Source organism: Macaca mulatta, chromosome 20, assembly GCF_049350105.2.
Source record: "Macaca mulatta isolate MMU2019108-1 chromosome 20, T2T-MMU8v2.0, whole genome shotgun sequence".
Lineage (NCBI taxonomy): Eukaryota > Metazoa > Chordata > Mammalia > Primates > Cercopithecidae > Macaca > Macaca mulatta.
The window spans coordinates 21,811,311-21,825,988 of NC_133425.1; the positions used below are offsets into that span (position 1 = coordinate 21,811,311).

Genomic DNA, 14,678 nt, shown 5'->3' on the forward strand with positions numbered 1-14,678 from the left:
AGATCAGCCTGGCCAACATGGTAAAACCCCATCTCTACTAAAAATGCTGGGCAACACGGCGAAACCCCATCTCTACCAAAAGTTAAAGAATTAGCTAGGCATGGTGGCACACACCTCTGGTAGGAAGGCTGAGGTGGGAGGATTGCTTGGGCCCATAAGTCAAGGGCTGCAGTGAGCTGTGTTCATGCCACCACACTCCAGCCTAGGCAACAGAGCAAGACCTTCTCAGAACAAAACACAGCAAAAAAATCAGATAGAAATTAAGATAATCTGGGACAAAACACTTTCAAACTTCTAACTGTAAAACTGCATGTATAAAGTACTAGAGCTCTTTAAATAGGGAAAGGAGACTACAAATGGCTAACAGATTTAAAAAGTCTTATTAATAGAAATGCAAATATAAGCTACAAGGAAAACACCATTTTTCTATTAGTTTGGCAAAGGTCAAGAAGTTTCTTGGCACAAGTATGAAAAAACAGACATCCTCATCCATTGCTAATGGGAGTATCAATAAACTCCGGATGACAGTAATTGCAGAATACCTTTTTACTCAACTTCTAATAATATATCTTCTAGAATCACAAATATCCATAGATGAATGTAAGACTGTTCATTACAGGCTTTTTCTTTGGTAGTAGCAAAAGACTAGAACAATCTGCTCACTAGGTACTATTTAAACAAATTATTACATATCCATAAACTGGAATACTATGTAGCTACTATTAGAAAAGTACATCATCAGATAAAGACACATGGTTCAATAAAAATGTAAGATGAAGAGTGCCTATGCTCATTTGCTTAAAAATGCAGGGTGACAAACATAGCAGTTGTGCTAATTTAGGCACATATTTTAGGAGAATACACGTAAAACTGGCAAATAGCTGATTCCAGGGAGGAGATGGACTGAGAAGGGATCCCTAACCCCCAGGCCGTGGTCTAGTACGGTCCATGACCTATTAGGAACCGGGCTGCGCAGCAGGAGGTAAGCAGTAGGTCAGAGAGTGAAGCTTCATCTGTCTTCACAGCTGCTCCTCATCGCTCGCATTACCACCTGAGCTCCCCCTCCGGTCAGATCAGCAGTGGCATTCGATTCTCATAGGGAGTGCAAACCCTATTGTGAACTGCGCATGTGAGGGATCTAGGTTGTGCATTCCTTATGAGAACTAATTCCTGATGATCTGAAGTGGAAGTTTCATCCTGAAACCATCCCCTGCAACCTTGGGTCTGTGGAAAAAAACTGTCTTCCATAAAATCAGTCCCTGGTGCCAAAAAATTGGGTACTGCTGCTTTACAAAGTGAAATTTTAAAAAGACGTTTTACCTGTTTTTAAAAACTTAATCCAAAAGCAAAAGTAATTTAGATTCAATGCCCGTTTTAATGTTTGAATAGCATAGTTTCTTTGCTATGATCAAATGTTTTGAGAATCAGTCAAATGCTATTAATTCAGAATCAAGTCTGACATTTCTGAAATAGTGAAAATTAGAGTATATAAATTTGAAAATGTCAAGTAATTTTAATGAACATTTAGCAATATGAGCAGAATTTGTGCTATTAAGTTATACAAATCCAAAGCTTCCCTATTTAAAATAGGAAAAAAAATCACTGTAAATCTTTCTAGTGATATTTGTTAGAAGAAAAAAAAGTCAACAGTTGGTTATAAGAGTGAAATGGCTTATACTGAAAGTAAGACACACAGTAGATCCTATTTGTTCATTTTCATAGGTAGCTTTATTTGGTTTTTAGAAAAATATATACAATAATCGGAACCTCAGTTCTTAAATAGTTTTAAATTAAAAGTATACAAGTAAGAGGATATGTTTCCACAGTCAGAACATCAATACTGCTTAATAATGTAGATAGGAATTTCTGCAACAAGTCAAAACATTTACAGAACTCAGGAAGAGCAGCTTGTGGCTGGCAAGTCAGCCAGCTCAGAAAACAGGTAGGAGGGGAAGAGGTTTGATCTTTCCCCTTTAGTGTGAATTTGAGAAAGTGATGAAAGATTTACATGTTCACGTATCCTAAAGGCTAGAGCTTTCAATAAAAACATTAGAATGTAGGGGCGGAGGCCCTCTAGGGCGTATGCTAACAAGCTAACTTGGATCAAACAAAAATTTGCCATCTCAATTTGGTATTCAGTTTGATTTGGATATATTAGGATTACCTGTCAGTCACAGTTCAACTAGTTCAGATACAACAAAACTCAAGCATTTGGAGTATTTGTTAATGACATTTCTTTTGGATCAGACCCCTGCTTTCTCTTGAACATTCTTCTTAATGAATTCACAGTATTCAGTGTTTGCAAAAGATACTTGAGTTTGACAGCCCTCTGACTTTACATCGTTTTGAGAAGTTGCGCAAGGAAGCAATAGGAACTGCCTTAGCTTTGTGCCAACTCGGCCCTTCTCCCCCATACTGTAGTAACTCCAGGCCTACTTCTCCAGTAGTATAGCTCTTCCCTCCACTGGTCCTTTTCAGGAATTGAAGTCTAATCAGTGCGCCAGCCAGAGGCCAGTTTGTCATGGGATTTCCTGGGGAGCTTAAATGGAAGTGGATCAGAGAACTGATACCAGTAGCCACCTCCTTTCCTCGTTGTATGCATTTGCTAAATAAGCAAAGCAATGAGGCAAATGTCACAAGCAACATCAGGCTTCCAAGTCTACAAACACTTGTCTGAATGAGAGAGGTGATAGGCAATAGGCAAATTAGTAGTAGAGCTAGAGGTTCAATTAAGAATGAGAGGAGAGTGATCGGTATTTTGTTCTCTGTTCATCTATTTCCTGCTTAGTTTTCTTGATGCAACTAAAGATCTCCTTAAACAACGCTTTGTATTCTGGAGGTGTTGTAGGGGAACTGACGGGCTCTGGGTTGACAGAGGCCAGTTCCCAGCCGCTGGCAACAGGCTCAGACTGGGCGTTCACTCCAGTCAGGTCCTTGGCCGGAGCCCTGGAGGTCTGTACAGCCTTGTGTGACAGGGAGTCCTGTTCCTGTTGGCACTTCTTCAGCAGCTCTTCATACTTCACCTTCAGGGCACTGTACTGTGTGTCCACTTCGTGCAGAAGGGAGATGCCCCTCTGTTTCACAGCCTTGGCCCTCCTGATGCAGGTCTCCTCATGGCCCTTCACGATGTCACTCCCTGCCAAGCTGCTGAGGATCGTCTCACTGCTGCTGCGCTTGAGAGGCTTTCTGTGTGGTTCTGGCACAGTCAGGAACATCTCTTCCAGCAGGCTCTGGCTGGGTTCTTTGAAAGGAACAAACAGAGAGTCTGGCACCAGCTTCTCAACCCCATTCACAAATGGATGCTCTGACTGCAACATCTGTCGCATCTCTGCCACCTCAGCCTCTAGTTCCAGCGCCCGTGCTCGGTAGGCACCTGTGGCCCCCAGCTGCTGCTCCAGTTCACTGTTCTCCTTTAACACCAGCCCATATTCCTCCTCCATAGTCACCCGCTTCTGCCGCTCCAGGCTCAGCTGGGCCTGCAACATTGTCACCGTTTTTTTCAAGTGCTCATTTTCCTCTTCATCAGGGCTTGGCTGACTTTGCAAGGAAGTGATCTTTTCAGCGAACACATGATCATACACGAAGTGTCTAGGGAAAAAAATATTGAAAGAATGTATTACACAAGTCCACTGAGAATGAAGTGAGGAAGACTGGTGATTTTTTTTCAACTAAATAAATTTGAGGAGCTGTGACAGTGACTGATTTTTTTTTTCTTTTTTTTTTTGAGATGGAGTCTCACTCTGTCGCCAGGCTGGAGTGCAGTGGAGCGATCTCAGCTCATTGCAACCTCAGCCTCCCGGGTTTAAGCAATTCTCCTGCCTCAGCCTCCCAAGTAGGTGGTATTTTAGGCATGCGCCACCATGCCTGGCTAATTTTGTATTTTTAGTAGAGACGGGATTTCTCCATGTTGGTTAGGCTGGTTGGTCTCCCAACCTCAGGTGATCCTCCTGCCTCGGCCTCCCAAAGTGCTGGGATTTACAGGTGTGAGCCACTGCACCCGGCCGACAGTGACTGATTTTTAGCCACACTGAAGCAGTGGCTAAAATGGAACTGTGTGAGGCTGGTAAATAAACACATGAAAGCAAACTCAGTTTTTGCGATGAATCTTTTTTTAATGTTGAAAGTACTAAAGAACATCTATTCCCAAAGACTGGCAGTATGCCAATGACCTCACAAGGGAAACCTTAAAAAGTACTGGTGCCTGGGTCCCAACCCACAGATTCTAACCTAGTTGGTCTGCTACCCGGCCTGAGGGTTTCTAAAGGCTCTCCAAATGATTCATAATACATAATTACGATTGAATCACTACAGCAAATTACTGTTGCTGTGGTGTTTAACCAGGAATGTTCATCAGAATTGCCTGGGCAGCTTTTTACCCACACCCAGAAATTCTGATTTAGGCCTGAGGGAATGTGTTGGTATCTGCATTTTGAAAAACTCCACAGGTGATCTGATGTGCAGCCAAAGACCCACCAAATGAACCACCTGATTTCTCCTGCTCAGTCCAAGGCACCTTGCTTGACTATTTATTTGTGTTTTTATTTGCTTATCTGCCGTTCTGTTAGACTGAAAGCTCACAGGGATAGGAACTCTATTCTGCTCACCAGCCCTCAGGTCTGGCATAGAGCTTGCCATACAATAAGTGTTCCACAAATACTTCTTAAAGATTCAGACTTGTAACTCTAAATTATAAAGGTACTTCTTTAAGCAAAAAATCTTGTTTGCTTGAATTTTTGTTTTACCAATATTTCTATAGTCTATCAGAAGTCATTCATCTTAAACTATGATTTAACACATTAAAAGCCCTGAAATAAGTGCTCTAAGACTTTCAAAATAAGAATTACTAATATATAAGAACTGTGTAATTTCTATGTTTAAGTGATTTTGTTCAAAACCAATGGTAGCTTAATAGCTAAGTGACATTTCTTAAAATGGTACTTTCAATCTACTGGAATTCAGAATGTGCCAATGACATGAGACAGTCCCTGCTGTAACTCCACAGACAGGTAGGCTCTTACTGGCGGAGATCATACAGCTCCTTCAGACATGCAAAGCTGGGTGCCGGTTTCTCCTGGTCACACTTCCCCTGGCTCCTTCTCCCTCGGCCAGATGACTTCAGCTCCTCCACTTGGCTCTGCAGGTGATCAATGTTGGTTTGCAGGCATTCAATCGTTTCAGTCAGGCTGTAAGGAACAGACAGAAGCCACTGCTGCTTGTCATACTGAATCAAGGGCAAAAGCGGTGAGGAGAGATTAGATGCGAGCCACTCACATTGGGCTTTCTTAATTGGAAAGGACATCTATTTAATCTCCATTCTCCAGAAAGAATTAAATTAAACTTTATCCCATATTGACCTAAACCCACTGCAGCCATGTTCTATTCTAGTTTATACTAAAGAACTTCCCTCTAGGCCTTCCTTGTCAGATTCTAGAAAATTTACCTCAGAATCTTTTGCTGTGAGGCCTTGCTGTCAGCAACTAGTTTTTGATTTGTTTCTTCCAGTTCCCTTGCTGTGACATCTAATTGTTCATAAACCTTTGCATGTTGTTCGTTCATCTGCCGTAGAAGCTCCACTTGCTTGGTCAGATACTGTAAGAGAAGATCAGGACCAGGTGACACAAACAGATAAGATACCTGCTGTTCCTTGGCTGGCCATGGTGGCTCATGCCTGTAATCCCAGCACTTTGGGAGGCCGAGACATACGGCTCACCGGAGGTCAGGAATTCGAGACCAGCCTGACCAACATGGTGAAATCCCGTCTCTACTAAAAATACAAAAATTAGGCAGGTGTGGTGACACATGCCTGTAATCCCAGCTACTTGGGAGGCTGAAGCAGGAAAATTACTTGAACCCGGGAGACAGAGGTTGCAATGAGCTGAGATGGCGCCATCGCACTCCAGCCTGGGCAACAAGAGTGAAACTCCATCTCAAACAAAGAAACAAACAAAAAAAGATACCTGCTGTTCCAACACCCATTCTCTGATTCTCAACACCAACTCTTGTTGGGGTGGGGCTGGCATACAGTCTCCATCTCTGGGCTCACTGTCCTCCCAGCACTGCCCAGAAGCTCCCTTAGACCCATTTCAGTTTTCTCCAGGCCTTCTCACATCAGCGTGATTGATTCAATTATTGGCCACTGGTGACTAAGCTCAATCTCCAACCCTTCCCTCTATCCAGAAGTTGTGGGGCTGGGACTGATAGATCTAACCCTCTAATCATGTGGTTGCTTTCTCTGGTGACCGGACCTCATCCTATCAGGAAACTCAAGGGTTTTAGGAGCTCTATGCCAGGAACCAGGGACAAAGACCAAATATATAATTTTTATTATACCGTATGTTTATTTTAAGAAAAGAAGAAATTAAACTCCCTGTCTTCCTAAGAAACGAGCACAGGCTATCCTTTATATGCTTAGCTCCCTTAATGCTCACCAATACCTCACTGCATTGTGAGGCTAATTTGCCAAAGCATATACCATGCATAAAATTAATATTCAACCAAAAAATCTAAAGTGAGACATAATAATCCCTTAAGCAAAAACATCATGTTTAACAGAAATAAAGCCTAATGCGGAGGATTTTTGTTTTTTTAATTATACTCTAAGTTCTAGGGTACATGTGCACAATGTGCAGGTTTGATACATAGGTATACATGTGCCATGTTGGTTTGCTGCACCCATCAACTCATCATTTACATTAGGTATTTCTCCTAATGCTGTCCCTCCCCCAGCCCCCCAGCCCCCAACAGGCCCCAGTGTGTGATGTTCCCTGCCCTGTGTCCAAGTGATCTCATTGTTCAATTCCCACCTATGAGTAAGAACATGTGGTATTTGGTTTTCTGTCCTTGTGATAGTTTGCTGAGAATGATGGTTTCCAGCCTCATCCATGTCCCGCAAAGGACATGAACTCATCCTTTTTTATGGCTACACAGTATTCCATGGTGTCTATGTGCCACATTTTCTTAATCCAGTCTATCACTGATGGACGTTTGGGTTGGTTCCAAGTCTTTGCTATTGTGAAGTGCCGCAATAAACATACGTGTGCATGTATCTTTAGAGCAGCATGATTTAGAATCCTTTGGGTATATACCCAGTAATGGGATTGCTGGGTCAAATGGTATTTCTAGTTCTAGATCCTTGAGGAATCGCCACACTGTCTTCCACAATGGTTGAATTAACTTACACTCCCACCAACAGTGTAAAAAGCGTTTTTATTTCTACGTGGAGGATTTTAACTTGGAAAAAAGATCACTTTCTTTCTCTGAGTGAGGCATCCTGGACCAAAAAAAAAGAAAAGTATGTTGCTTTGAAGAGAAAGATATGTTAGCTTAATATGCTTCAAAGACTCCTGTTATTTTTAATTTTATGAGATTTTTATCACCATTATCCTCCTTATTCACGAGAAATTTATCAGATGATTTATTCTGGTCCTGCTAAGACTGCCTCCTAAATGGCCAAGGATAAAGGGGAATAATTCCAACCTTAACGCCGCAGTGTAAGTCACCTTGACTCCCTCCCCTGCTCAGCTCTACCTGAAGATACTAAAACACAGTATATACTCCAAAGGAAATAATCACAGTATTTCCCTGGACAGAACCAGAAAGGGGGGAGAAATGGTTTGAAGCTTATTGATGATTAAACTGTAAAAGACTCAGAACTTGACTTTAAAAACACTCTTCTTGGCCAGGCACATGGCTCACACCTGTAATCCCAGCATTCTGGGAGACCGAAACAGGCAGATTGCTTAAGGCCAGGAGTTCAAGACCAGCCTGGCCAACATGGCAAAAACCGACCTCTAGTAAAAATACAAAAATTAGGCTGGCGTGGTGGCACGTGCCTGTAATCCCAGGTACTCAGGAGGCTGAGGCATAAGAATCTTTTGAACGTGGGAGGTGGAGGTTGCAGTGAACCAAGATCGTGCCACTGCACTACAGCTGGGGCGACAGAGGCTCTGTCTCAAATACAACACAACACACTCTTCTTGAGGCTTTTTCTACAACTCTACAAGTATCTGCAAGGCTAACAAACTGAAACAATGGGCTAAATAACACTCAACGGGCCCTTAAAGTGTTGAAAAAAGCATATATGGCTTTTTTTTTCAAATCCACTTATACATAACTCAGCAGCAAAGGGTTGAACAAACACTTAACCTAACTTCAACTTTTTCATCTGAAACTCTTGGGGTCAAAAGTGTTTTGGAAAATTCTTTAAATTTTAGAAAGACAACATGGCGCTCATACCTGACACGCACCTGACACTTTATAATACGTAACCTGTGAGGTCTGGGCAGCACCCTGTATCGAGCCATCAAATTTCTGCATCAAAAAGTATGAACTAAGACTATAAACAGCCTCACACCAGTTCAGGTAAAGATCTACTACCAAATGAATCTGTTGTAAATTTAAAGGGAAAAGAAAATCTTACTTTATAGAGCTTTTTGGGTTCGGAATTGGTAAGTGGTTATGGATCTGTTAGTACCTACTATGTAGAACTGGAAGAATTAAATGAGAGGTGAGCACACAGCACGGTCTATAAAAGCCTGTGTGTAATCTTCACTGCCTCAACTTCCACCAGCTTCTTCTGGTCCTTTGGAAATCAACCACTAATTCTCATGAGTGAAGCTTTTTCAGAACTAAAGGAGTAGGCCCTTAATCCTGCCCTCTGGCTAGTAAGGCCATAGTAGGTTCTTGTCATTGATGGGAACATGTTCAATCTCTTAGGAATTGATGAGATTCCACGGAAGTGGAAAAAAGGCTTAGAATCACAAGAATACATACATAATAGCTACAGAAATTTTTCAAGCTTCTTTGTATCAAGTATAAATTATCAAGTATTCTTTAGGACTCAGAACTACCTTTAAAAAGGCTAATGTATAAACCAGACATTAATTTACTAATATACAACAGGAGCTGTTCCTGCCCAGTGACAAGAATATTCACATCCTCTACATAGGACACAGCTGCCCCACAAAGGGCATGTGAAAGGCCGATTCATGAATCGGAGTCTCTGGTAGACATGGGATCAGAGGAGTCTGATGGGAGGCAGTGATATCCTAACTAAGAGCACAAGCTTTGGGGTCAGAACCTGGTCTGAGGTTTTGCTTTGCTGTTTAGAACCGGGTGACCTACAGCAAGCACATTTTTCTTAGGTGAGTTCTCCTCATCAACCCCATAAGGCTGTGAAGATAAATATGTGTGTGGCAGAGACTGGACTATGTCACCCCAAAGCATGCGTCTTTGGCATAAAAAGTTTCCTGCCTCCTCCCTCTCTACCAGGGAGAACAAAGGTTAACCACTAACATCTTTAGAACTTTATGGGCCAGAAGACAGCATCAGAGGAATCCACACTAACAAGCTTTGCTAAGGGGCCTTTATCACCACTTATTTGCCTTCCCACAAGTTCTGCCCCTAGACAAAGTCCTTCTCCTTTGTCTTGTCACTTCTCTAAAAATTGAAGATACTAAATAAGCTGGAATTCAAAGCCACCTTTGAGAATTACTCATTCCCTGGGTATCTCCCACACATATATATGAAATAGATATGCTAATAAGTTTTTCTCTTGTTAATATGTCTTTTGTTACAGGGGTCCTTTCCAACTTAAGCGCTCATGAAGGTTGACGAAAAAAAATTTTTTCCTCCCTGACATATACAAATATATAATTTACATAAAGGTTAATATATGTAGAGAGTTAAGCATGAGATCTGGAAGATGGTAAAATTGCTCAATAAGGAGGAGCTACTGTCATCTTTATTTAAAGCTACAGTTTTCAAACTTCACATGTGCTAAGATTCACCTGGAAGATTTATTAAAGTGTAAGAACCTGGGTCTCTTTCCCTCAAAAGGCAGACTGGAGTAGAGCCAGGATTCTGCATTTTTAGCAACAAACCCAGTGATATTAGTACAGGCAATCCACAGATCACACTTAGAGAAATGTTGATCTTGGTCATGGAAAATCCTGGAAGTCCCTGCCCTGACCAATGTCCTTTTCTCTTGGGTCTAGGAGACACAGGCATTCACTGGATCAATGATGACTCTTTGGCTTAATGCTCACCATCTCCCTTCATAGGGCTCAGCTTAGATAAGGTTACCCACTAAGATTAGGTTATATTTTAACTGTACCACAGCAGCATTCTTCATCATGTTTCATTTTGTTATGTTCTTACAATCATTAATTCCCTGAAATTACAAATTAGTCACCTTAACCTTGCTTGAGTGATCCTTCCTAACTTCTCAGTCCACACAAATACTGAATTTCTACAGATGGCTAATTTTATCCACTGCATTTTAAAACTTTCTATTGTGGACCAGGTGTGGTGCCTCATGCCTGTAATCCCAGCACTTTGGGAGGCCAAGGCGGGTGGATCACTTGAGGTCAGGAGTTCGAGACCAGCCTGGCCAACATGGTGAAACTCCATCTCTACTTAAACAAAACAAAACAAAAATTTAGCTAGGCATGGTGGCACACGCCTGTAGTCTCAGCTACTTGGGAGGCTGAGGCATGAGAATCGCTTGAACCCAGAAGGCAAAGGTTGCAGGTTGCAGTGAGATAAGATCACATCATTGCACTCCAGCCTGGGTGACAGAGTAAGACTCTGTCTGAAAATAAATAAATAAATAAATAAAACTTTCTACTGTGGATAATCTCAAACATGCAGATAAATGGTTTAATGAACTCCCATGTACCCATCAACCAGTTTCAGCAATTATCAACATACAGTCAATCTTATTTCATCTTTACTCTCCTATTTTCCTCATTCTCCAATCATTTTAAAGTTAATCCAAGGCATCTCAAGTATACATCTTCATACATTTCTAGGACTTTTCATTTTAACCATAATTCCTAAGGGAAAAAAAACCTCAATAGTTCCTTAACATCTCTTATGTTTCAGCATTAATATTTTCCCAATTGCCTCTTAAGTGGTTTTTCCAGCTTCATTTGTTAGCTATTGATTTTTTTAAAATTTCACACTTAGGGGAGATATCTTTGCCTTTTTTGGAGTTGCCCCACGGCAAGGCAAGCGCCTCCCTCCTCTAATGCCTTTACTCTACCATCCCCTATCTGGGGGGATGCACTTCCCCTGGTTAGCTCCACCTAAGGCAGCAGTTCTTAGCCTGGGGTACATGGATAGACTTTAGAGAGTCTGTGAACATGGATGAATTTAAAGGGTCTGAACAGCTACATCTTCATTTTTGCTAACTTCGAAATGAAATTTGACATTTCTTTCAAGTATTAATAGAGGTGTTAAAATTTATAGGAGACCACTGGTTTGCACTGAGTCCCTGACCTAGGCCCAACAAACCAAACCAAAATGGAGTCACTTGTGCTAAAGTTCCATGTCAGCAAGACAAAGTTATTCATCTGACTTCTGAGAAATTAGAAGAGAAAATAGCCAAACCCCTAAACATGCCAGTTTTAGCCAGCATAAGGGACTTCCCTCTGCTTTAACCTTTACAAATAAATTAACTTTGAAATCACCCATTTTTTTTTTGTTTCTGCTTTCCTCAGCCCCTGTCTATAAAACCAACTTCCTCTGCTCAGCTCATTGAAACCCTCATTCTCTAAGAATAAGGTGTTGCTGAACTTCAGAATCTCAAATAAAAGCCAATCTTTATATTTGTTGAAATTTTTTCTTTTGACAGAGGCAATAAACCACCAGTGGTATTAGCTTTATCCGTGACTTCATCATCAACAGAAATCACAGATATTTTCACACTGAACTATAGTTGCAGAAATCTTGATTTACTGCCTGCCTTCACCACTATTTGAAATCATGGTAGTTTCTAGATCTTGTTATTAAATATGTTAATACGTATCTATCTTATATCACAAATTTACTTTTTTCAATATTTGACAGGTATTTCATTATAACAGATTTCCTTTGTAATTCAATGAATTTTAAGAGGATTATCATAGATCTCATTAGATAATCAAAGGGATCCATGGCACCAAAGAAAGATTACAAACTCCAGTTATCCTTCTGGCCTCATTTCAAATATAACCTCTTCAGAAGCCTTTTAAGACCACTTTGGCCAGGTGCTGTGGCTCATGGTTGTAATCCCAGCACTCTGGGAGGCCAAGGTGGGCGGATCACCTGAGATCAGGAGTTTGAGACCAGCCTGGCCAACATGGCAAAACCCCATCTCTATTAAAAATACAAAAATTGGCTGGGCATGGTGGCTCATGCCTGTAATCCCAGCACTTTGGGAGGCCGAGGTAGGCAGATCACCTGAGGTCAGGAGTTCGAGACCAGCCTGACCAACATGGTAAAACCCTGTCTCTACTAAAAATATAAAAATTAGCTGGGTATGATGGCAGGTGCCTGTAATCCCAGCTACTCGGGAGGCTGAAGCAGGAGAATCACTTGAATCCGGGAGGTAGAGGTTGCAGTGGGCCGAGATCGCACCACTGTACTCCAGCCTGGGGGACAAAAGCAAGACTTCATCTAAAAAATAAAATAAAATTAAAATAAAATAAAATAAAATAAATAAAATAAAATAAATAGAAATACAAAAATTATCCAGGCAAGGTAGTGCACACTTGTAATACCAGCTACTCTACTTGGGAGACTGAGGCAAGAGAATTGTTTGAACCTGGGAGGCAGAAGTTGCAGTGAGCCAAGATTATGCTACTGCACTCCAACCTCGGCAACAAAACAAGACTCCATCAAAGAAAGAAAGAAAAAGAAAGAGAAAGAGAAAGAAAGAAGGAAGGAGAGGAGAGGAGAGGAGAAGAAGGGCTACCTTAAAGCAGGACTAAAGTGGCAGCACTCCCAAAGTACCCTAAAATTTCTCTCAAAACAATACAATAATATTCAATTTTTTTTGCTGTTATTTTTGAGATGGAGTCTCACTGTGTTGCCCAGGCTGAAGGTGGGATCTCAGCTCCCTGCAACCTTGGCCTCCTAGGTTAAAGTGATTCTCCTGCCTCAGCCTCCTGAGTAGCTGGGATTATAGGCTTGCACCACCACCCCAGGCTAATTTTTGTATTTTTAGTAGAGACTGGGTTTCACCATGTTGGCCAGGCTGGTCTTGAACTCCTGACCTCAGGAGATTCACCTGACTCAGCCTCCCAAAGTGGTGGGATTACAGGCATGAGCCACTGTGCCAGGCCAGCACTGTAGTCTTCTAAGAATGGAAGGCTCTTGTGTATCTAGTCCATTCCTCACACACAGTAGGGGCCAAAAAAATACTGGTGAACTGGCAGTTTCTAGACTTTTCTTCACAACTGCTTATTGTGCTTGGCATGACTCAGACTGTGAGATGTCAAGGGGGATTTAAGTGAAAGATTTTGAGAAGGGCTTTGGCTTTAGCCCTCTTGGGAAAACAGCCTATTAGCCACGAATTCTCTCCCCTCTTCTCCATTTATGTATTATTTCTCTGTATTTATTCCCATGGCAGCAATCGCCCCTGGTAATCTGAAGGGGAGACTTTTACAGTTCTTGCCAGATACTAGATGGGTCACAAGTTGTTGCTCTCTTAAAGACAGAATGCTCAAGTTAGAGTTGTGGCCAACATACAGGAAACAAGTCAATATGCAAATAAGTAAAAAGAGGCCATTTAAGAAACTATAGAAAGTTCCTCTTGTTTGATATATAAAAACCTGTGATACCTGTGGTAACAACACAATGAAACCATTTAAGAACTTGTGATATTTTGGTCTTAGAGGACTGGGCTTTAACAATCTAAAGAATGGCAAGGAGCTTGTTTTCACATGGTAAGAGCTTAATCTTATTATATGAAACCAAAATTAATCAGAAAAGCCCTTCACTTCTCCAAGATTCAGTTATAGGGGACATACAAAAGAGTCTGACAAAACCAGTCAGCAACTTAAAGAAAAATGGTGAGATCTCCAAGCAAGTACTGATGTAAGGCCAGACATCTAGGTCTATGGAGTCAGTGCTTCATTTTTTTCTGAATCTAGAAGGAAATGGGTTAGCTTATTTCCTACCTCTCATCTCAAGGTACAGACATGCTGCTGACATGCTGGTTTTCTCTTTGATACACAGCCTCCAATGAATCTGACTGCCACAGTAAACAGGAAAGGGAGACATTTGAAACAGAACAGTGGGGGAGGGGGGTCATGGGGTAGCAGAAATGTAGGTAAAATGTCAATTTATAGCAACATGCCTTGGGTTTATCTGTCTAGGAATTTGCACAGACTGTCACCTCAACTACGAGTATAACGTTACAGTTATGCACAAAAGCTACAAACAGGCCACCTTTACAATTAAGGTAAACCTTTAAAAAACAAAGACCAGCAGAATTACATAAATACCTATTTGCAATTGCGGAATCCTAACCTGGAACGCAGGGAAAGACAGAAACAACCCCAAGTAAAAACGCATAGAAATAGAGTGGAAATCTGGCTTGTAAGCAGTGTTAGGATTATCCTAAAATTAAAGATTACAGCCTAAATCCTCTGAATTTAGTATCAAAATGAACTTCCACAATAGTTTCCTATGACTTTGGAAAAATCTCTTTCCCCTGATGAAAGTAATATATTTCCCCTGTAGAAATTTGGTGGGGAGAGGCATGAAAATGAAAACAGAAACCACCTATAATCCCATTATTAAAATTGTGGGATTAGATTGTTTTTAAAGTCTATTTCCAGTAATTCTGGAGGATTTATTTTTTCAGAATTAAGGTTCTTTCATGACTATAGTTAATAATATTTTATTGGCCG

The 14,678-nt window shown here is 41.2% G+C and overlaps 1 protein-coding gene across 3 annotated transcripts in view; it reads right to left on the minus strand.

The window, feature by feature from the left end:
• Positions 1-1,705: 1,705 nt before the first annotated feature.
• Positions 1,706-14,678, minus strand: part of CDR2 (cerebellar degeneration related protein 2) — a 31,547-nt gene continuing 18,574 nt past the window's right edge. For 2 of the 3 annotated variants that reach the window (XM_077983563.1, XM_077983564.1), the window contains exons 3-5: positions 5,441-5,589; positions 5,019-5,183; positions 1,706-3,588 (exon numbers count right to left, since the gene is read on the minus strand). In XM_077983563.1, coding sequence (XP_077839689.1) covers positions 2,730-3,588; positions 5,019-5,183; positions 5,441-5,589 — 1,173 coding nt within the window. In that variant the 3' untranslated portion in view covers positions 1,706-2,729. 3 annotated transcript variants of the gene reach the window in all.